This window comes from Stegodyphus dumicola, chromosome 4 (genome assembly GCF_044657685.1).
Source record: "Stegodyphus dumicola isolate Sdum_Otavi_A_Nest chromosome 4, ASM4465768v1".
NCBI classification, from domain to species: domain Eukaryota; kingdom Metazoa; phylum Arthropoda; class Arachnida; order Araneae; family Eresidae; genus Stegodyphus; species Stegodyphus dumicola.
Window position 1 is genome coordinate 57,350,136 of NC_140771.1, and position 23,391 is coordinate 57,373,526.

At 34.3% G+C, this 23,391-nt stretch overlaps 1 protein-coding gene and 1 long non-coding RNA gene across 4 annotated transcripts in view; one reads left to right on the forward strand and one right to left on the reverse strand.

Annotated features, from left to right (window-relative positions):
- LOC118195226 (uncharacterized) overlaps nucleotides 1-22,328 on the reverse strand; it is a 93,338-nt gene extending 71,010 nt beyond the window's left edge. For all 3 annotated transcript variants that reach the window (XM_085814943.1, XM_085814941.1, XM_085814942.1), the window contains exons 1-2: nucleotides 22,180-22,328; nucleotides 991-1,154 (exon numbers count right to left, since the gene is read on the reverse strand). In XM_085814943.1, the coding sequence (XP_085671069.1) occupies nucleotides 991-1,126 (136 nt within the window). In that variant the 5' untranslated portion in view covers nucleotides 1,127-1,154; nucleotides 22,180-22,328. The remainder of the gene's footprint in view (nucleotides 1-990; nucleotides 1,155-22,179) is intronic.
- LOC146997554 (uncharacterized) lies at nucleotides 1,108-11,053 on the forward strand. Its single transcript, XR_015040671.1, has 2 exons — nucleotides 1,108-2,081; nucleotides 9,809-11,053. It is a non-coding gene; the product is annotated as an uncharacterized LOC146997554 (long non-coding RNA).
- Nucleotides 22,329-23,391: the final 1,063 nt, after the last annotated feature.

The window sequence follows — 23,391 nt, forward strand, 5'->3', positions numbered from 1 at the left end:
AATGGAAAATATTTCATTAAAAAATTTTGTAGCATCAATTTGGCGCCGCCTGGATGCTGCGCCCGGGGACAGATGTCCTGCCTTGCCCCACCCTAGGTACGCCACTGGATTCACCAAATGTCGGTGCGGAAGTATTTTGTGAAGTATTCGCATTTAATATTTCTACCAGACATTTGGAACTGCTTTTGATGGTGAGACCACTGCCATTATTAAGGCCACTGCAAAACTTCTGATTAAAAACTTGACCTGTAAGGTTGCCACACTGTCTGACTCGAAGGCAACTATTCAGGTTTGCTTTTTTTGCCGCAACTACATCTTCTGATTACAATGCAGAATTTATTTGCAACATCTCAAGTGGAAAGAAATCCACGTTACCCTATAATGGGTCCCGGTTCACTGTGGTGTGGATGGTAACGAACAAGGCGATTTGTTAGCTAAAAAGGGCATCCATGGTTTCACAGATGATTAAAAATGAGATTTCTTTTCCAACTGACAAACGTATCATTAAGCACACTTCAGCGTCTAACTGTCATTAAGACTTAGTGTGTAGAAATTAGAAATTCTAGGAACACTTGCTTGAGGAGTATTCAACACAATATCCCTGATTGGCCTCTCCTACAGTTGTGCCGTCCGTCATTACGACTAACTTTATGCATCACTATAATGATGCATGAGCTAGTACCATACGAAGAATATGCGTGGGTGGCACATGAATAAAACTTTGTTCTGCAAGCATATTCGCAGACCGCAAATGAAAGTTTTTCAGAAACATGATATTATTATTCCGACTACTTTTCTTTCATTGTGCATGTTTTATTATTTTGGCTTCTGTATGAGAAATACTGTGCATTACGAAAACTTTAATTAAACGGATGTTAATAACATGAAGTGTTTTCTACCCTCATAAAACATATTAAGGATACATGGAAGAAAGGAAGTTTCCAACTCCCAAGCAGGAAAGAGAACAATGAGAAGGAAGAAGGAACTTACAGTTAAGGAGATGCTCCTCGGAGTCGACTCCCGGGAAGCGAACGTGGAACCTACGATTGTGAGAGCGTGCCAGCCGCGAATGGGGTAAGGGCGAAGGGGGTGTCGCTGGTAAAGAGATCGGGACACTATTGGGCATGCTCTCTCAGGTCCATGGCTGCGTCATCCTGAAACGAAAAATAAGCAAACGTGATTACAAATCCTAATTGAGAGTTCGCTCTTTACTTGGGATATTACACGCTTAACTAAAGAAATAACAGGAATTAACAAGAAATAAAGATGTGATAATAATTAGTGCCTTGTAAAAGTGAAATGATAACTTGCGCATTATTCAGTTCTTGTTTGCAGGTTATCTGGCTAAAATAAGATAGCAATGCTTCCACACATTTGCTGATTGTGTTAAAACCTCCTACGGGGTGATTTTTACTCTTTTTGAAACAAAAGCATTGTTAAAAGAGTGAAGGATCTATGATTCAACAATATTCGCGAGCAATACGAAGCTAACAAGAACTTTTCTGAGAGTTCTACTTACATAGCTAGACAGAGGTCTACAATTAACAGAATGACCTTAAATGGAAATCTTTTGTACTTCGAACATTGGCGAGAAAAATTTTTTCCTGTCGCTCTCTGCCTTCCTTATCACTGATTTAGCTACGCAGAAATTTGTAGGGGTAAAATTAAAGAATTCTGAACAAATTGCTATGCATGAGTATCAGTTCCAGCATCTTATTTTAAAATACAAGAAAGATTTTCTAGGAAAAATTTCAAATGGCTCGGAGTTGACTCGGAGCAGAAGGCGATTCTAATAAAATAAATTTCAGGTAAATAATATTGCTCATCTACTCTAGATAAACGAAACAGCTTACTCTAAGATAAAACTGACGCTAGCTATTGTTTGTCTTTACTACGCATCTAAAAAGGGCTGCTTTGAGTACAATCGCCAAAGAACTTCTGCTAAAATAAAACTGAAGACAGATAATTATTTCGTTTCTATCTCTATCAGGCAGTTGAAAAGATGGCACTGTAAAATCGCTCCACTTCAAAAATGCAACTAACAACAAAAAATGTTGCTTATTTATTCTCAATTTTATCTGGTGAGTCATTCTTCTCAATTATATTTCAGATCTTACAGATTCATCACTTTATTCAAACTTACCAAACTCAGTGTATAAAAATGTTGTTGTTAAATGTAATAGGATTCTTTAAGTTTCCCTGAAAAAAATGCTAGGAAAGTTGCTGCTGAGGATGCCATGAAACACTTTACGTAAATTCTAGAGATGTCTTATAGAGCCGTATGAGCGTCAGCAGAACTGTGTGGCTGTAGAAAGGCAGTATTTTGGCAGCTGTATTTAAAATATTTTGATATCATCAAATTTGGCAATTTGGTATTAATCTTGAAGCTTTTCGATGGTGTTATATATGCTTCGTCACTAAACATTGGGGCCCTTTAAATTATTAGTGACTATTCTTTTTAATATAAAAAATAATAGCAAACTGAAAATTGCTTCGAGAATTTTTAAGTGCATCAGCTTTTTGAATAGTATTATTAAACGGACACTGTATGTACAATGATGTTTTCTTTTAAATTTAATTTATCGAATTTTACCATTACAGATATAAATAAGTACGTTTCAGCCCAAAATTACCAAGTAGATTACGGGTTTTCATTGATTATGGCTTAGATTTATTATTAAATTAATCACTACAAATCTCATGGAAAAATTTGAGAAAAATTATTTGATTTGATTTGAAAGTGTATAGGGTTCCTTACGCTTTTTGTCTAAGATAAACGTCGAGGAACCTAGTGAACTGTTTAGCGACTTAACGCTGAGTTCAAATAATTAAAGATGTAGACTCAAGAAGGCTTGAACTACCTTTTATTTCACTCAAATAAGAATAAGAGTTGGTCCTTTCTTGGGCTTACAACAAAGCCTCCACTCGGGCTTGAACTCAGAATAAGAAATAAGAAACTAAACTATAACTAACTAAAGGAGACTTAGCTGAAACTAAAACAAGTATCTAATGTAGTTGGCCCTTAATTTAAACTAACCGGCGAATATCAAAAAGCACGTAATAATACGGCCGAGAGTAACAGCTTCAAGAGAGACTTAGCCCGAAGGCAAACACGCGATACTCAGAGTCCCAGCTCTTTCTCACGAAGTAAGTTGAACCTTCATTAAATACTTCTTCTAACTTGTATTCAACGCGATTCTAAAAACACATTTTGGTAGGGAGTTGGAATTGAAAACAAGAATTAATAAGAAAGAGACTTTGAAATTAAAATAACTGTTATAAAATTAAAATATACCTTACAAGTAAAAACAGTATCTTTATCAATGAGACTGTTATCTTCGTAGTTCATGAGGGCCCCATAGCAGCAGAGCGGTAAAGTAGTTCAACACTGATAGTCTGACCTGAGTTCGCTTCTAGGTGAACGGGCTGGCTACGTGGGTGTCCGCCGATAACATCGCGGCAAAAACATCGCGGACGAAAACGTCGCGGAGAAAACAAGGTAAGACGAAAACGTCGTGCTACAAAACATCGTGGGAGAAAACATCGCAAAGAGAAAACATCGCAGTTCTAAAACATCGTGGTACAAAATATCGTCGTCGAAAATAAAGCGCTTCAAAAACTTCGCAGTTTAAAAGCATCGCCGTCGAAAATATCGTGGTAGAAAATAAAGTATCTACAAATCATCGCATGACGATAACATCGCAGACATGCTTTTTTCAGGTTTTAATAATTGTAAATGGTTATTCCCATAATGATTTGTCAGCGCAAGATGTAAAGAAGCATAATTTTTACTTTCACATTTTTTTATTAACTAATAAATTTTTGCTGAAAAGGTAAGAAGGAAACTTAAGCATAGAAAATTGAATGCAACTTATAGATTACACTTTTCATGAAAAATTACCAGTAAAAACTTTATGAAAAATGATTTATTAATGGCCTGTGTTAGTTAACTATGTCAGTTTAAATTTCTATTAAGTGCTATAAGTTGCATTAATTTTCTATGCTTAAGTTTCCTTCTTATTTTCTCAGCAAAAATTTATTAGTTAATAAAAAATATGAAAGTAAAAATTATCCTTCTTTCCATCTTGCGCTCACAAATCATTATGGGAATATGCATTTACAATTACTAAAAACCTGAAAAAATCATGTCTGCGATGTTATCGTCATGCGATGATTTGTAGATACTTTATTTTCTACCCCGATATTTTGGACGACGATGTTTTTAAACTGCGAAGTTATTGAACCGCTTTATTTTCGACGACGATGTTTTGTACCACGATGTTTTAGAACTGCGATGTTTTCTTTTTGCGATGTTTTCTCCCACGATGTTTTGTAGCACGACGTTTTCGCCTTGTGTTGTTTTCTCCGCGACGTTTTCGTCCGCGATGTTTTCGGCTGTAACCGGCTACGTGAGCATTTTCGTGGTTTTTCTCATGTGGATATGAACCAGAAAATTATTTATTTAGCTTCCCTCAAAGTGTGGCAATTAGACTATTTAACTGTCTGTTTTATAGAAGAATAAGATGCAATTTGTGCAGTATGTCAAGTTTATACACTCGTGTGCAAAATTAAAAGAGTTTGCACATTATGTTGAATTTCTGAAAATTAATGGAAAGGTTTTAATGAAATTTGGTAGAATATACATTCATAACACAGGCCATTCAAAAGTCATTTTTTGTGTGCATAAGCATCAATAAAGCTCGTAGTGCACGGATATCGAAAATCCACTTTGTAATATCGAATTGAAGATGAGATTAGTATGGGTGTGGTTCGCACTCACAGCCAGGCAGATCGCGCAGCATCACAGTATACTGAACAGAAGGCGATTGAGGAGTCCCTGTATCAGTCGATCTCACTCTTGGCCCACCAGCGGCCGAGCGGTAAAGTCGCTGAACACTGGTAGTTCGGTTAGAGGTCCGAATCCCACGAACGGGCTGGCTGCATGGGCGTTTTCGTGGTTTTCCCCATGTGTAACGTGTATACGAGTCAGTTTCCCTTAGAAAGTCCTCCACGAAGGCACCCCTTCCCTTAGACAGATAGCCCTCGTGTACTTTGCCATAATTAAATACACCAAACACCATACCGATCTCACTCTTGCAGCAAGGCAATTTTCATCTCCGAGATGGTTCTCGGAGGGGGATAGTAAGATGAAATTTTCCTCCCAAGAGCATCCCGATCATGCTCTTTAGGGTTAAGGTCAGATTTCGATGGCCAATCCATGCTGCGAATACCCTTACTTTTCAGGTAATCTTCGACCAGCTGAGCCCTATGCGGACAAAAGCTATCGCTCATTGACAGGAATTCAGGACCAACTGAGCCCCTGAAAAGTCGAACACAAGACTCTTAAGATCTCTACTCTCTATACCTCATAACAGTCACGAAGTCTTTGTCAAACACATGCAGGGGTGGGTGGTTTTTCAATAAATGCTTGCCGAAATTATTATACCTCCACCACCGTAATATCCTTTCCCCTGATGAGGGAGGGTATCGTGCTCCAGCCTCTCTCTAGGTACAGGTACGCCTAGAATAAGTATCCAGGCTGAATCTCGACTTATCTATAAAAAGCGTGGTGCTCCATTGATGTCTGTTTCAAGATGCATGGTCTGCACCATGCTAAACGCGCTTTCTTACGTGCTGCAGAGAGCGGTATGAAACAACAGGTCTTGTGACATACAGCCTTAGCTCATTAAGCCTTCGGTCAACTGTGAACTGTAATACTCAGGTTCTAGAGACAGAATGTAGTTCACGTGAGAGATGTGAACCTGTATCAGTCCTGAGTAGCCTCGTTGAAAGTGCAAATGACGATTCTTATTAGTCGTTTTAGATCTTGGTCGATCTTGTCCAGGTCTTCTCTATATGGATCCAGTGCTCGGAAACTGTTTCCAGAAATTGCAGACGACACTTGGCGTTACGTTGAGCTCTGCAAACATCTGTGCTTGTGAATAGCCTGAGTCCAATCTACCGATAATTTTCAACATCATTCAGTCATCCATTATGCTCGTAGCTACTCCCTTTACTTGATATCTTATAAAATTTACCTAAGTCTTGCAAGAAACACGGCTAATGTCTTAGAGGATCGCTTACAAATCGCCAAAACCCGTCTTGCGCTTATATCCCTCCACAATCACAGTTCAGCAGACACGCTCGTGTACTCTTATGCTCTCAACTCTGAATATTTATACAATTCTTGGGCGGCATAGTTACCATTTTTGGTTCAATACTTTTCCTAAAAATAGACATAATTTGGAAATTCTTTTAAATTTGCATAGGAGTATAAATTAGGGGCACTTGATTTTCTTGATGATAAGGGGCACGGTCATGATATTTTGTTTTTGACGTGATGTCTTCAAAAATGCATAATCATCTCCCACATGAATTCATCGTATATTGAGACTAATAAGATAATTATTAGAATCGATTCTTTTCGTGTAAACCTTAAAATATTATCATTTTAATAAGAATAATATAATTAACTGTATAATAAGAATGATTATTTCTAAGAATTAGCATGGTTATCATTGTTATTCAATCTAATAATCGGTGAACAACCCATTTTAACGAGAATACATTAAATTACCGCAAAATTACGAACTGTTCGTAACGGATGAATTCACGTGTAATTCGTAATGGATAAACACATATAATGCGTATGGAATGAGCAGCGAGAAAGGGTTCAGAATGAGCCAATAAGAAGGCACAGTATTTTTTACAGCGGCCTTAATTACGGCTTTAGACGCAGTGTCTGGAAACCAAACAAACCGCGTACTTTGTGAATGCATTTTGTACTCTCATGTCGAAAGCTCTTTAACTCTCATTTCGTTACGAGAATCGTCAAATATAAACGAAGTTCAAGGCTAATTGTCTCCCAGTGTCGTTTGATTTACGTCCGCACATGAACTGATTAGGAAGTACAACTTCTCATCAAACAGACAAGGGAAATGTTTGCTGATTGGACGTCTGGCTTTTGCAGAGAAGTCCCAGCCCACTCTCGCTTCAAACGAAGGCTTGTAGAAATTTGAATAATTCAAAACTTATAGAAATTTGTAAAAAACAGATACTTCCAAAATATTTCACTCAAATACATATTTAATTGCAGTATTTACCAGGAAATTACTTACTATTAATCCTCAATGCAAAGACTTTGAGAGATAAATTCATGTTTCTTGATTATATTGTTAGACAACCACCAAGTTAGACAGCTATTTTCTTCGAATTACATATTCCTTTCACAAAAATCTTGTTTTCAAATTCATGTTATTAGAGTTTTGAACTAGTATTATGATGAAATTTTCATCACATCTGAACTGAAAATTGAAAATCGAGTGAGATATTTAGAACGAACACATACAGCGATGAGGGCAGTAGAAAGCAAAAACAAATATACTGTTATGTCTGAGAGAACTATTTACAAACGCATCTACTGATTTTTAGCAGGTATATTAATGAAACCTTTCATAGTCGTACTATTTATTGAAAATATAGAATATTAATTTCATAAGGAAAATATAAATTTTCTTAAACCCGGATTCCTTTCAGTCATTCTACGGTCATAACATTCCTGGGTTTGCAACAGCTACTGCTATTGCAATGTTATATAGTTACTCTTTCTAAGCAACGGGTCAGAAATTACTTTTTCCCCCGATTACCCATTTTCACATTGGCTAGAAATCTACTAACATATGTTTTCAGTTTTATTGCATATTTCTTGGTGCAAACTGCTGTCCTTTATGTAATTCTGACTAAGATTAGGCCTCGGGTAACAATTGGGTAACAAACCATTACAGTTTAATTTAAAAAAATTAAAAAAATCTGAGAGGTTTCAAATTTTAAATAACGTCCAAAGGGGCGTTTTTCAACGTTCTTCGCACTTAAATCGTAAAATTCAGTTCAAGAGCAATATCGCAAAATAATTTTAAAATGAGCATATTTTTAGAATTTCCGATACACAGTCTCGCGCGCTGAAGATAATTTTTTTTACAACATTGCCATTGATCGCTTTGAAATCCCTGAGTTGTTAATCAAAAGTTTGTTAAAGTTTTACAAAGTATGAAATTGATAATAAAACAAATTTCAAATTTTAGCTTCCAGATGCCCATAGTCGCAGGAGGATTACGTTATTCAAAATTTGATGGCTCTAAGTACTGTTGTTTTATCACAATGCGAAAAGCATGCACACATTTATGCAGATTCTTTATTGTTTAATTTCTTTAAATATAATACAGGGCGATAATATTTAGTGGCAACAATTTGAAAAGTGAAACAACGCTTGTAGTGAATCAACGCAAAATGCTTAAACAAAATTAAAAGTTCTTCTGGGCAAATTGCCCCAATGCGTTCTCTGAAAATGTTTCCTAAAAAACAAATTGATTTCCGTGGGAATTTTATTCTATTCTATTCATGAAAATTTTGATGCATTTTAATGCCTTATTTACAAACCTATTTGTTGTAATATATCGCATCATAACTAAAGGAAACATATTCTATTGATTAAAAAAAAAGTGCGATTATCCTAATACTTTGTTGTATTGGAATATTTAATTCATTAAAAAATCATGATCATAAATATATTAAATATCTTTGCAATTTATGAGTTACTTATACCTTCTGATGAATAAAAATATTCAAAAACAGAAATAAATATCGTCAGTAAAAACACCTATTTAAATTGTTAAAGATAGTATCAAGCTTGGGTATAAGATCAGTGAGCGTATTTGCTTTTCAATGAAGAGTCAAGTATGCGGCTTAAACATCTTTTTGCCGTGTCTTCATGTCCACAGAAAGCCAAGGATCCTAAATCTTTTTTCTAGCTCCAGGAAATTTACCACTGCGATCTTACTCGTAGTGTACATAAAGTCTGGCGTGGCTTTTTATGGATTGCTGTATAAGTAATTATCTCATTTTCCCAGTGGCAGTGGCAGAACATCCAACTAGCAATTGGAAGACCCGTGATTCGAATTCTGGTGAGAATACAGTTGATTTATCACATTTCTATTTTCGGAAAACCTAATATAAGTCTTTGCTGTAGCACCCGAACTAAAACGGAATGTATGGTAATTCTTCCCCACCTGGATCTGGCCGACATGGTCTCCTGTCTGTTCCCAGTAGTCACCCTTTAAGTAAAGATAATGGATTTTCGTATCCTCTTCCTGTGAGTGAGCCCACCAGCGGCCGAGCGGTAAAGTCGCTGAACACTGGTAGTTCGGTCCGAGGTTCGAATCCCGCGAACGGGCTGGTTGCATGGGTGTTTTCGTGGTTTTCCCCATGTGTAACGTGTATACGAGCCAGTTTCCCTTAGAAAGTCCTCCACGAAGGCATCCCTCCCCTTAGGCACATAGCCCTAGTGTGCTTTGCCATAATTAAATACACACACACATACACACTTCCTGTGAGTGCACTCATAGTGTAAGTAATAACGCGTCTGAAAAACTTAATATAAGCCTCTGAAGTGACATTCGAATTAAAATGTGATGGGTGTTTGGGCAGTCGCGTGTCGTGTATGCTTCAGTTGCCATTTAAAGGGAGGAGGATATAAAACATTATCACGTCGCTCTGTGAATGCATTTGTGATATAACTGCACGTCCAGAAAGTTACTGGATGATTTGTGGTTGGAATTTTGGCGAAGACGTAACTAATTTCTCACGTTTCCCATGCCGAAAATCCTAAATAATCTTTACAGATAAGTTGAACTCAACAAGGTTTCTAAATAAAGATCCCAGAAAATTACTAAAAGATTTTTAAATTAATATATTAGAGCCTTAAATACGACTTTTCAAGAAGTGTTTTAACCTCAGTTCATCTTTTTTCCAGGACGACATATGGCTGGGTTGGCTGATGAATATTCGGAAGGTAAAAAGAATTTAACAAGAAATACAGAGGGTGTTTACACATTTTTAGAACGAATTCGATAAAGAATTAAAAATAGCAAATATTTTGGAATCAACATTTCGGGCAACTGCTTATAATTTGAAATAATAAATACCGTTTGCTATTTTTAAATATATTCTTCTCCCAAAATGTCGCATGTAAGCAAGCTGTGGATTAAAGGATATGTTTTCGCACTTTTCTAAGAGAAATAATTTTATTCCGTAATTTAAAAACGTTTGAAATGCATTATATTAAAATTAAACTGAAAACTAAGCAACATTTTATTATTCGGAAAGAGAACAGCAGTTCAGTCATTATTTCTAGATACAAAGAAGACTCCCAACGAATACCCGAGAAAGGCAGTACTATTTCTAAAGTGAAATCGTTAGTAACAAGGGTAAATTCTCCGATGCAGAAATTAATTGCAAATTCTTTAAATACATCTGAAACAATAATAAATGAAATAATAAACCAAGATTTACAGCTTATAAAGCTAAAAAACATAATGTTCATCATTTTTTTCCAAGGTGGCTCAACGTAGAACCATTTGAATAGAAACTGCATAAAAATTATTGGCAGGTGAACCCTGCACAAAACTACTTAGAAGGAGATACGTTGCGACCCTTGATGAAGCATGGCCTTTCCTAAAAGACTGCAACAACAAAACAAAACAAAACAAAAAAAAGGTCTAATCATAATTCAAAACGAAGAGAACAAATGTACAAATCTAGTTCTGTCAATGGAAGGAAAGTTTCTGAATTTTGGTAAAAAAAACTGAAATTTCTACATCAAAATCTTCTTAACATTCTTTTCAACATCAGTTGATGGCTTCTTGTGATGACTGCATAGGAGTGACCATACTCTTCCTACTAGCATTTCTAAAAGTGCACTATCACTTTATAAGGTATTTCTCCCGCCTTCCTAGCGTGCCCTCGTGGTGTAGTGGTTCTGCACACTGGGCCGGTATTCCAGCGGTCCGTGGTTCGATTCCCGGCGAAGGCAATTGCTAATTCTTCATCTTGCCTGCTTCCAAAAATCCTAATGTCTCTACAACTTTTGGATCTTCATACTTTCTTAAGCAAGATACATTGTCATGAAGAACTATTCTAGTATATAATCGTTATTATTTTCACTTTAGTAAAATGTACTCTTTTCGAGTGAAATTTCATTAAAATATTTTGTGAAGTATTCTTGATTTTATTTCAATCAACTTAGTTCCGCACACAAGTTTACGTTTGCAACACCATTTCTTAAGACAACAGACTTAAAATAAGATTTCTGCATTCGCCGAAGTCAACGTTAGGTAATTTAGCTGTATCATGTCCTCTTTGCGAGAATCAGACATATTATATTCTCTCTCCTACATATATATACAGGTAGTATTATAAGTATAAGAGTTGTTCTGATTACACGTATACATATAATATGGTGTTGGAAACATATTTTGTTTATTCAGATAATGCTGCAAATGTTTATAAAATAATCAGTAGCTTAGATTTATAAATTAGATGTTTTAAATTACATCACTTACACATCAATTAGATATATAAAATGAAGATCTATATTCTTAAGAACTAGTCGCATTTATTGCTTTGAAATCGCCCTATTTTGTTAAGTTATAAGACTAAAATTCGAAAGAATAAATATCTTATGCTATTATGAATGGCTGCCCTCTGGAAATAAGATATCTGCAAGGCTGCGTCAAAGGTTAATTAAAGATCTTCTGAAGATTAATCCCTTAATTTCAGTACCGCTAACAGAAGGCCTCGAATTTAAGAATATAAATTAAATAAAATAAAACATTAGCATACATCTAGCAAATATTTTTCAATAATCGATTTATTAATAACAACAGTATTTATGTTTAAATTGACAGTTTATATCATTTTATTATCTCGAAGTTTTTAGCTAATCGAAAATTTTTCGAGTCCGATTGTAGAGACATTAGGAATGCCCACGCCAGGACTCTCGATACGCGCCGAGTGTTACACCACGAAGACATGCCGGAAGGAGGGAGAAAATACCTTGTAAGGTTTATCCTAAGTTTTTAATAGTTATCTTTAGTTAAAGTTAATTTCCTATCCTTCCTAATTTCAGCTTACAATTTTCTACAAGAATGTGTTTTTAGAATTGCGTTTAATGCAAATGAGTAAGAGCGATATTTAAGCCGAAGTTCCACTGACTTCGTTAGAGAGCCAAAGTTTCTGACTAGAGCGCGTTCGCCTTTTGGCTATATCTCTTTAAGCTATTACTACGCTCGGCCTTATTTCAGGCCCTTCAGAGCTTCGCCAGCTTACTTGATATTTAGGGTCCAACTACTTAGAAATTTTGATAGCTTCGGCTATATCTTTTAGTGAAGTTTTAGCCAAGTTTTATTTCTTCAAGTTCAAGCCCAAGTGGAGGCTTTGCTGTACGCTCTGAAGAAGGACCGACTGTACATTCTTATTTTGAATAATAAAGTGTAATTAACCCTTCTTGAGTTTTACGTCTCTGTTCCCGAACTCAAGCAATTATTCGCTTATCTATTCACGAGGTTCCTGTGCATTTAGCTGTTAGGTAAAAGACTGGAACCCCACAACCTTATAACATATCTAATAAATGCACAGTAGCATAACGTAACAAAATATCATATAATGGTCCAGAAATTCTGGAAAGACTTCGCCAGAGATATTTCTCGTGTCAAAGTAAGATATATAAAGTATTTCTCCCGCCTTCTTAGCATGGCTTCGTAGTGTAGTGGTCAGGACGCTGGGTGCGTATTTCAGACGTCCGTGGTTCGATTCCAGGCGAAGGCGTTGCTAATTTTTCATCACTCCTGATTTAAAAAATTATCTAATGTCATCTAAAGATGTATGACAAAATAAAGCCTTCTAAACGTATTCAATAATGGATCTTTACAAATCATTTAAAGTTATAGGTAAACACAACCTAAAAATGTCCAGACTAGGGTAATACTGTTCAAAAACTACCGCAATTTTTGAAAAAAAAAAAAAAAAAAAAAAACAGAGATTTATAAAATACTCAGTATAAAATGGTTACAGTATTACAGTAGGTGAAGGACGTATGTTAGATTACAGATCATGGCTAAATAGGTCAAGTGTGCCCAGAAGCATTTGATAACAGATAGATAAATAGACGGTATCAAAAGATTTATCAATGATAATATGTTTGCTTATAGATTACCTTTCTTTATAATGGCTTACGGACTACAAGTATACTTACAAAGCACTTTAAAGTTTGATACTCAGTTTTTTCCAGCTTGAAAAAGTGGTTCATTCGAGAGATTATATATGAATTAAGAAAGTTTGGTCGCTTAAGAATATTTAGTTTGGATACCTAATAATTTTGGAAAAATTATTTTCCTCACATTACTTTTTATTAAGCACCAATTTCAAATTTTTCTGTAATTAATGTTTCATTAATAAGTCAATTTTGTTTCTTATTGTTATTCTTCTTTAAAGTAATCGAGAGCTAGGAGAGATTCCAGATCTTTAGGACTAGTATTAATGCTTAAGAAAATTTTAAGAATCACCCTCGACTAAAACAATGGAAATAATTCATTTCCTTGAGTTCATGATTTACGTTGTATACAGTGTCACTTGTTTTGGTAACATGCACTAAGTCGAGACTTCTAAGGAGATGTAAGCCGACTTATCGCTGTCATAAACAAACAGAAACGTACTAAGGATATAAAAGACCCCTTTATTAAGAACTCAATAAGTTGAACAGAAATCACTCCCAGTACTACAAATCAACCAGCATTTATGGCGTGATGAAAAATGAGCAATACCCTCGCCGGGAATCGAACGACGGACCTCTCGAATCCGAGCCGAGCGTGCAGACCACTACACTGCGAAAGCACGCTAAGAAGGAGGGAAAAATACCTTACAATTCTATCTGGGCTTTTAAAATTTGTAGAAACATTAAGTTATTTTGAAACTAGAGTGCATGAAAATTGTGCAGTACTCTAGCCGGGACTCGAAACTAGACCTCTCGAATACCCGCCGAGTGAGCTACCGCTACACCACGAAGGCATGGTTCAGTAAACAAATCGTAGTGGTGTCAAATTATCGTCCACCACCTTTTTTAGTTCGGGACAATTAGGATTTTTTGAAGCAAGATTGCATGAAAAATGAGAATGCCCTCATCGGTATTCGAAACTGGACCTCTCGAATACGCGCCGAGTGTAATACTGTTACTCTAAGAAGGCATGCTGGAAGGAGGGAGAAAGTACCTTACATACTCCCCCTTTTAAAGGGCGACTGGGGATTAGAGGATCCAATTGCCAAATCCTCGTGATGACGAATTATTGTCCCTCACCCTTTTAGTTCGGGCGCTACTATAGAATTATTAGGTGATTTTGAAGCGGGACACGTGAAAAATGAGCAATGCCCTCGCCGGGAACTGGACCTCTCAAATACACGCCGAGTGTGTTACCGTTACACCACGAAGGCATGCTGGAAGGAGGGAGAAAATAACCTTATATATTATTCTTTGAGATATAATTTATTCATAGGAACCTAAATATATTAATTATGTTCACTCTGGTTTGCCATTTACAGAAGTATTGCAAGGGTATAAAAATTAAACCTTTTAATGTTTAACAACAGATAATTACGTTTAATAGAAGTGCGGACTTAATTATGCATGCGTAATGTAGCACAAAAGAACCCCAATGCCGAAATAGCAACTCATCATGGCTCAGTGTTCGGTTTTTCAGCCGAGCGGAAAGAAATCGTATCCATTTAAAATTTCATTTTAGGACGTTTTCCAAAGAACAGAAATCTCACATAGTTATTGTATCATCTTAGACAAACTCGCTGACCGTATGTTAAAAAAAACCTCTCCATTTCGGAAAGAAAAATGCAGTTAATACAAACAATAAATCTTACGCAATAATTATAGTAATTTATTCGTTCATTTTTTAAAGATGCAAAAAGTAATAAAAGTCATTTTTCTTCTGTAGTCTAAGTAAGCAATTTCTGAAACGATCATTTTAAAGTTTCTCTCGTTTTACTTCCACACAGTTTTTTAAATTAAAAATTTCTTCTAATCAGTGTGGAAAAGAAGTATGTGATGTCACTTCCTCCCCCCCCGATATTCCGATCAATACTGTTAAGGTATTCAATGCTGTTAAGGTAGACTTAAATCATTTAAACTTGCTTGATATTGAAAACTCCATCTTTTCATCATTAAAATCATCTGCTAACAATGCAGGATAAATCTGTTGATTTAAAAGTTCGTGTGTTAACAGCCACACGATACCTTAAAGATTAATTTTGAAAAATCGCCAAAATTCGATAAATTATACAAGTGATCCCGAACTAACATCAATTTGGAAGACTATTTTGTTATTTGTTTGAAAAACTTCACTGGGAAATCCTGCGATAATTGATTTTATTGTTATAGAAAAATTTCAGCTTTAGACCTGTAAAAAATTGGAAAAATAATTCTATATCAAATCTTTAAAAGAAAAATATTTGAGGAAATATTGCAGAGATTCATCTTTATCAAGATAAGCTATCAGACGTGCATTCGAATTCAAGAGAGTGCATCGGATTTGTTTCGCGAATTTTGTTCGTTGCAATGGAACAGTTGCCGGGTTTTCTTGGGTGATAAATGGAATAACAGGATCTCGTAAAGGAGTGTAATGAAATGACCAAACAGCTAAAAAAATATTTCGCCGAAGACATAGTTAACTTTATAAAAATAAAATAAATATGAAACCCAATTATAATAACGATAAAATTACATAAAATCTACAAAATAGCTGAAAAATTTTTATTTGCATACTCTTTGAAAGTAAGTCCATCAGGGAAAAAAAAAAAAAAAGAAAAAAAAGAAACTAAAACGCATTTTCCGGAATTCCACTGGTACTTTCTGTATTATTATTAAGTTTCTCAATGACTTCTCCCTGCAATTTAGAACTCGTACAATCAGATCAAGAAAAATCTACACAGCCATGAATCTCCTGCATTTCTGTTTACTGTATGTTGCAATGATTCTGAGCACGTACGAATTCAATACGGCAGAAAGAGGAAATTATTTCGTTGGTGAGGAAGAAAATTCATTTAGCAGATGCACTTGATCTGTGAGAATGTTTTCCTCGCCATTCATAAGATAAGAAAGGAAAAACAACTTACACGTCGCGTTGTCGCCTGCTGAATCATATAGGATGCGGTGGTTAGTGGAGGTTGAGTGCTAGTTCCGGAATTAAGAATGCAGGCTTGACTGCGGTGCAGTGCTTGGCGCTATATATGTCTGTTTTTATTCCCCTCCTCGCGGGTGTAATATCGATCCTCCTTTAGCAAACCTTGGAGAATGTTCTCGGTGATGAGACGGCTAAATAATAATAAGGCCAGCTCTTCACGAAGAATGCTTTTGAGAAAACATCCGGCCATAGGAACAAATACGTAATCTTATTTTTTAAATTACCAAACGTATAAAATTTAATAATTTTTTTTCTTTTATAAAAAATAAGTACGTCATTGATTGCAAGCACTTTTTAACTTCAGACTGCTGTAAATGTCACCCGCATTAAATTAACGCTATTGCCAAATAGCAAAATATAAGCTCTTTCATCTATGTACAGTATTAAAACGATGTATTTCTCAGTGCAGTGCAAGATAAATCTTTTAGAAAAGAGATTTCACCTGCACTTATATTAACAAAATTTTTCAGCAAATATTTCAGAATATTAAATACTAAGTCGTGGATGATACATGTAGGGTCACGCAATGCATGTAATACTTGCGACTACACACAGCAAAGTAGACGAATATTATAAATCAAGAAGTGATTGTTTTCCTTTTTACTTCCTTGTACGAAGTAAAAAGGAAGTATTGTAATCGTAAAAAACTTCAGGAATCATATTTCAACGAAAATATCCATTTTGACCGCTATCGAATGCAATTTAAGGATATTTTTGGGTGACATGCGTACGTAAGGACAGAATAAAGGACTCTTTTCCTCCAAAAAAATTATAAAACTGACTTAAAATGAATTCCGAAGAGAAATTTTCGTGGCGTCTATGCGTATGTACGTAAGCACGTACCTCGCATAACTCAAAAACGAGTAGCCTCAGAACGTTGAAAGTTTGTATATAGGATTGCTATAGCACGTAGATGTGCACCTCGCATTTTGGTTGCAATCGGCCTCACCTAAAGTTTATATATATACAATTTCTACTCTGTTACTGGGCTCAGTAATCTCAGTTTCTTTATTCTTATATGTTTGTAAATTGTGCACTTTTGGAAAAGGACAACATGATTCAATCATTCAATCATTTTTAAAGCACTGTGCTTTAAAAATGAATTGAATTTAAAAATGAAAATGAATTTAAAAATGAAATTTCTCTTCCGGCATGTGATATTTTTAGAATTATTAACAATTTAAAAGTTGTTTAAGTGCCGCTAAGCCTAATTATTTTTGCAACGGCGTCTATGTTTGTTTACATTTGAAACAGCAGAATAGAAGATTTGTTGCCAATCTAGAGAAAGTAAACTTCGCAAAAACAAAGATAACGCCTTCTTTTATTATTGTGAATTAAATCCTTCTTAATCCATTCTAGAATTCATTCGAGGAAATACGTGTTTAAGATTCACTTCATAGTTTTCAATACAGATATTTTAAGTTTTTATGTATTTTTGCTTTGTTGCGAAGTAAAAACCGAGTTAATTGAATGAGAAATACTGAATCATCTGTGAAAAACTTTTTTTTTTTTTTTTTTTTTTTTGTTTGCTTAATTTCTTTTATACATCGTTTTAGATTTATTATAGTATGTGAATAGAATATGTGGAATATGTAGATAATTCTTAAGGTGATATAAATTTTGTGCATTCTGAGTTAAAAAATAAATGAAATTTAACGCTGTTAAGTGAACTTACGGCCAGAGTGTCGCTATGGTAAACAAATATAGTGAATTTTAAAGAGTGCATTTATTCTATTGTGGTTTATGCATTATCTACGAAATAAATTTAATTCAATGCAATAAGTTTTGATTGAAATGCCAAAAAAAAAAAAAAAAAGCGTATACTTTAATATTCCGTACAAGGAAGTCATGTGGTGTGCACATAAAATTTTTTTATTATATTACAGCTTTAAATTTCATTTAATAGTTCTATAAAATATTTAAAAATATTTATTTGTTATATTTTTATTTATTTTTATTACTGACCGCTTATGAACAGTTACATGTAATTATTCAGTTACGTATAAATATGTTATCATAATTACGTATTATTTTGTTATTAAGATACATATAATTATTATAATTACATACTATTCTTTTGTTTAAGGTTTTAACATTTTGTATATTTCATTCGACAACAATTGCCTTTGCTACTTTTCTGACGATAAGCTAATTATAATAATTCCTTCATGCACTTCCGATGCTCAATTTCTGGCCGTGGAAAAATTCTGTTGGACAGTCTAAATAAGTCACTTGTTGCTTAAATATCCAAATGATATAAATGCTGTAGAAATTTCATGAGACATTTACATTTTTAAGAACAATTCAACTATAATAATTCCAAACAGTAAAACAGTTATAAGATCTTATATATATAGTTATATATAAGATATATAGTTATAAGATCTTATATATTATATATAATTTGCGAATACGTTTTAGTTCAGTCACAGATGAATTCCAAAATTGCGTGCATGTACTCCTAAATATATGTTTAAACCTCTCTGTTGCTTTAAAAGTGGCCGAATGGTTAAGACCGCTCGCTGAGTGTTGGTTGTTAGACCCGGGTTGGAACCCGGGCGATCGGAATAGCTGCAAGAATGTTTTTTTATGGTTTTCCCTATGTGTAACTGGAATATAAGCCAGTCCTCCATTAGGGAATCCTTGCCTTTAGGCAAATAGCCCTCTTTGCTTTGCTATATTCAAATAACCAACGTTGCTAATGTTGCCAATTTCTGTTGCATAGGTGAAAGAAACTTCAGTAGAGTTAATAAACAGTTATATGAACTTTTCGCTTGGCCTACAAAAGCTTTTGAAGATGGATATTCATTCTACAAAACATGAATTAAGTGATCAAATAGTTTTTGGAAAAATTAATATTTTTTCTCCGATAAGTGGAAGGCTGAATTATGAAACGCTGTCTTGAAAATAAGTGCAATATCTTTCTATATTAATTTCATAACACTCAGTGGCGTAGCTAGGGTGGGGCAAGGGGGGACATCTGTCCACGGGCGCAGCGTCCAGACGGCGCCAAATTGATGGTACGAAATTTTTTAATGAAATGTTTTCCATTTCTTGGCACACTGAAAGGAACGAAAATTCTTCAGTTGTCCCCGGGCGCTGGAATCCTAGCTACGCTACTGATAACAATTTAAAATTTTCAAAGTTATATATTTTAGTTGAATTAGTTAAAGCGTATTTTAAGACTTTTTTTAAAACAAAACACGTTCCGTGTACTATTTTTTTTTGGGGGGTACAAAGCATTGTGATTAAAATTACTATAAAAGTTATGATTTCCTAAAATATTTTTTAATATTATTATATTAGGGTTTTTACAGTTTTATTACGGTTAGCTAAAATATTTATCGTGTATAGAATTACAGGTATTGAATATATTAAGCTTTTTATAAGCGAATTTACCTTCTTGCATCAGATGAAAAATTATCTATGCACGGCTCTGCGTGGCAAATATGAAAATATATTTGTCTAAAATTTTGTCATAAAGTATTGCTGCGTTTTATGATCCACTATGTTTTATCGTCCAAAAAGTACGTAAAGGACGTAGTGGTATTAATCTGAAGATAAAGAGTATCCTGTGCGTCATCGTATTATATTAGCAGAAACTTTTAATTGCAAAGTGAAAGTAAAAAATACGTTTTTCAGGTAATAAGTTTTAAAAAAAAATTTTTTTTTTTTAATTTTTGCCAGGAAACTTCATTGCAATGCATAAGATTAGCGCGCAAAGCTATCTCTGTTTATGATGCTGTAGTGAAAACCTAATTCATATTCACTTCACACATTAGAAAAATAATAAAATACTCATAGTCCGTCTCCCAAAATGCAGCTAGCCCGTCTCCAGGATTCTGAAGTCTGGTTGAATTACCAATGTTTAGCGATTTTCTCCACTGCGTCATTAATAGACTGAACGGCAAAGAAAAAAAAATTAACTAGGAAGTATGGAGTCATATTACATGGTTCTACCGTCTCAAATACGTCTCCATGCAAACGGACGGTCGATAAAAATCTTCATACGTTACTTTCAAAACAACAATTAATAATTAATTCAAATTTAGGTAACAAAAAATTTTAGGAGTTAACTTGCCGCATCTTTCGACGAATACATACCCAACATAATAATACACATAATAATAACGGATTTGTTTCAATAATGACAGCCTTACGAAAAATAACTTTCTAGAATTATCAAATATAAATCAGTATTAATAAACGTAATTATTACTTTAAATACGGCACGGCATTTAGAAAGAAGTCTGAAATAGAAATTTTAGAAAGTAGTATAATGATTGTACCTTTCATAGCTGATCAAAGTTCAACAATAACATATAATTACATTTTCAAAATAAGGCTTCGAAAACAGTTTAATTAGCGTTTAGAACATTCAAAGGTTTTCTCCGATTAGTGAATCTATAAAATGTTTATCATTTAAATTTAATTACAAAATTTATTTAAGATGATGAAGATAAGAAAGAAAATCGACATATGTGTGATGGAAGAATGTTTTATCACCAGTTTCATACTTTTTAAAATTCCAAATGGAAAGTTTATGATATTGCTAGCTTGTCGTGAAAAGATAGACATCTGCCAGACAGATAAAGGTATGTTTAAACCAGGGGTTCTTAAACCTTTTTCAATCGCGATCCCTTTTATCACTGAGAATATTTTCGCGAACCCAGATATTAAATAGAAAATAAGATATAAAAATATCCTCCCACAAATAATTTACTTCTTTGGTAAATAATATACATATAAAAAGTAGTTTTAGGATTTATTTTAAGCAACGAAAAATTAAAGAAAATTCTAATGAGACAAATTGGTTTGTTTTCTGCTGCATAACAAATGTTGGTGTGATATTTAACACTGCTAGACATAAAGCACTTTCAACATGCTTCAAGGTTGAATGACATTTGGTTTTAATTATCGTTAAATCTGAAGAAGTAGTTTCATAAAAAATATATAGTGCTGAATGAGAAAAGAACATTTAATTTTCAGACAGTCAGAAATCTAGTTCTAATTCCGATTCAGAATTCATCGAGGATTTTTGTGAAAACTCAAGTTTTAAGTTTGAATCGCTAGTTAGTTTTACAAATTCCTTTTGCACTTTATATAACAGGTAATTAATCGCATTAATATCAATTAATGTAATGTCTTGAAAAGTCTAATCTCACTAATGTCAATTAATGCAACTTCTTTAAAATTCTAACAAATGCAGTTTCTTTAAATTTAATTATCGTACTGAATTTTCGCGACTCCAAAATTTTGATTTGAGACCCCATTTGGGGTCGAGACCCATAGCTTAAGAAAGTATAGTTTAAACAAACGTTTAACACATATGTGGTTTACACAGAACGAGCTGCCGGGAAATAAAGAACAGAAAGAAAACGGATGACATCTGAATAAATCAAGTGCTCAGTTCCTCGCATCATTTCAGTTTAAATTGCCATATTCTAATTCACATTATGGTAAAAAAAAAAAAAAAAAAAAAAAAAAAAATCACGAGACTATGGAAAACGGCGGCTTTTTTAGACGGTTTTGACTCGCAGTAAAACGTAATGTTAGGAATTTCAGTAATAGAGAGTATTTCAAAATTACACGCTCAATAATGAAATCTTTTCATTCAAATATTTCGCAGTGTGAACTCATGCTTTATGAAACATAATTCCTTTTAAAATCATTTGCAGAATAACAGCAACAATGCCACTCAATAAATTATTAAAAGAAACATTTATAAAGTTACAAAAAAAGAAACTAAAATTGATTTTTCTTACTGCCAGATTCTGTTTTCTATTAAAAGAGTAGCAAATTCTTTTTGTTATAAATTATTTTTCAAGACTGTGATAAAAATGTTTTCATTTCAAATTATTCGTCACTTAATGTGCTGAATCACCTATTATGTAAAGTAAACTATTTCATTTTATTGTGATCTCTAATTGAATGTCATCACGATATTTAAAATGTAAGGTTAATTTATGCTTCGATAGCATCTTTTTTACATCCTCAGAGAAAAGTCTGTTAGCTTTGCCCTTTTGTACTTTTAATAACCACAAATGAGAAAGCAAAATTAAAAAAATAAATAAATAAAAATCAGTCGGAAAGGCGACCTTACCCTTTTTTTTTCAACAGCCTCGTCTGCCGGGCGGTGAGAGGAGATGAACATGGAGCCGTGCAGAAGCCGCCATGACAGGAGCCGCTTCTGTCAAGAACGCGTGCTTAGGGCGCATGCGCTACTCTGCTCCATTATCATCTGCGAAGCTGAAAGCGACTGCGCGCTGATGTGATGTTGCCCGCAATGAAATTTCGTTCAAATTTTAATTCGCGTTAATAAGCTTTTAAAGGAAACTTACCGTGAAAAATGTAATTCACTAAAGGTATGTATTACTGACAAGTATAAATAGAATTCTTTGTAAGCCGCATTCTTCTTTTTTTCCTTTTATGGGAGAAATTAGAAATAAAACTAAGACTGGAAACTGTTTCTTAAAATTGGTCAAAGACTATCTGAAATAAATAAATTATGTAAATTTGTGACACAGTTCTGCATTAAAAGCAGCAGTGGATATCTAAAAAATAATTTCTTCGAAATTTTCAATAAATTGCCCTTGGAGTTAGTGTTGTTTCTACGTTTCGTTATCAAGGCTCCTTTAGAAAATATCCGAGATCAGAAAATCTAAATCAATTTGTGATTTATTACTTGAAAAGGAAAAAAGAGAGAAATTTTATTTAAAAAAAGAATGGCTGGAATAATTTAATTTAAGCATTTAACAATATTTTATACAATAAAATGCTATCCTCAATACCACACAATTAAGAATAAAAGAACTTTTTGTAAACTACCTTATTTGTCCCAAGAGAATACAAAGCAATATTGTGAGCAGTATTAAAATAGTATTTCCCAAACTTCCAAACAGAACTTTAAAGGCTGTTTAAGTATCGGGTTTTAACGAACGTTTCCCTCCACCGCAAATATCGTTTGCGCAAACAGTTCGCGTTAGCGCGTTTAATCATATTTTGTCAAACGAATTTTGGAATTTGAAAGAAAGAGACTGCTTTAGAACACTCTATAAAGTATTTCTCCCGCCTTCGTGGTGTAGTGGTTCTGCACTCTGGGCCGGTATTTCAGAGGTCCATGGTTCGATTCCCGGCGGAGGCGATTGCTCATTTTTCATCTCTCCGGCTTTCAATTAACCTAATGTCTCTACAGAGTGGCGCCCAAACTAAGGGGGTTGTGGATGATGATTCTCCACACCCAGGATTTGGCAATTGGGTTCTCTAAAAATCCCAGTCGCTCTTTAAAAGGGGGAGTATATAAGGTATTTCCACC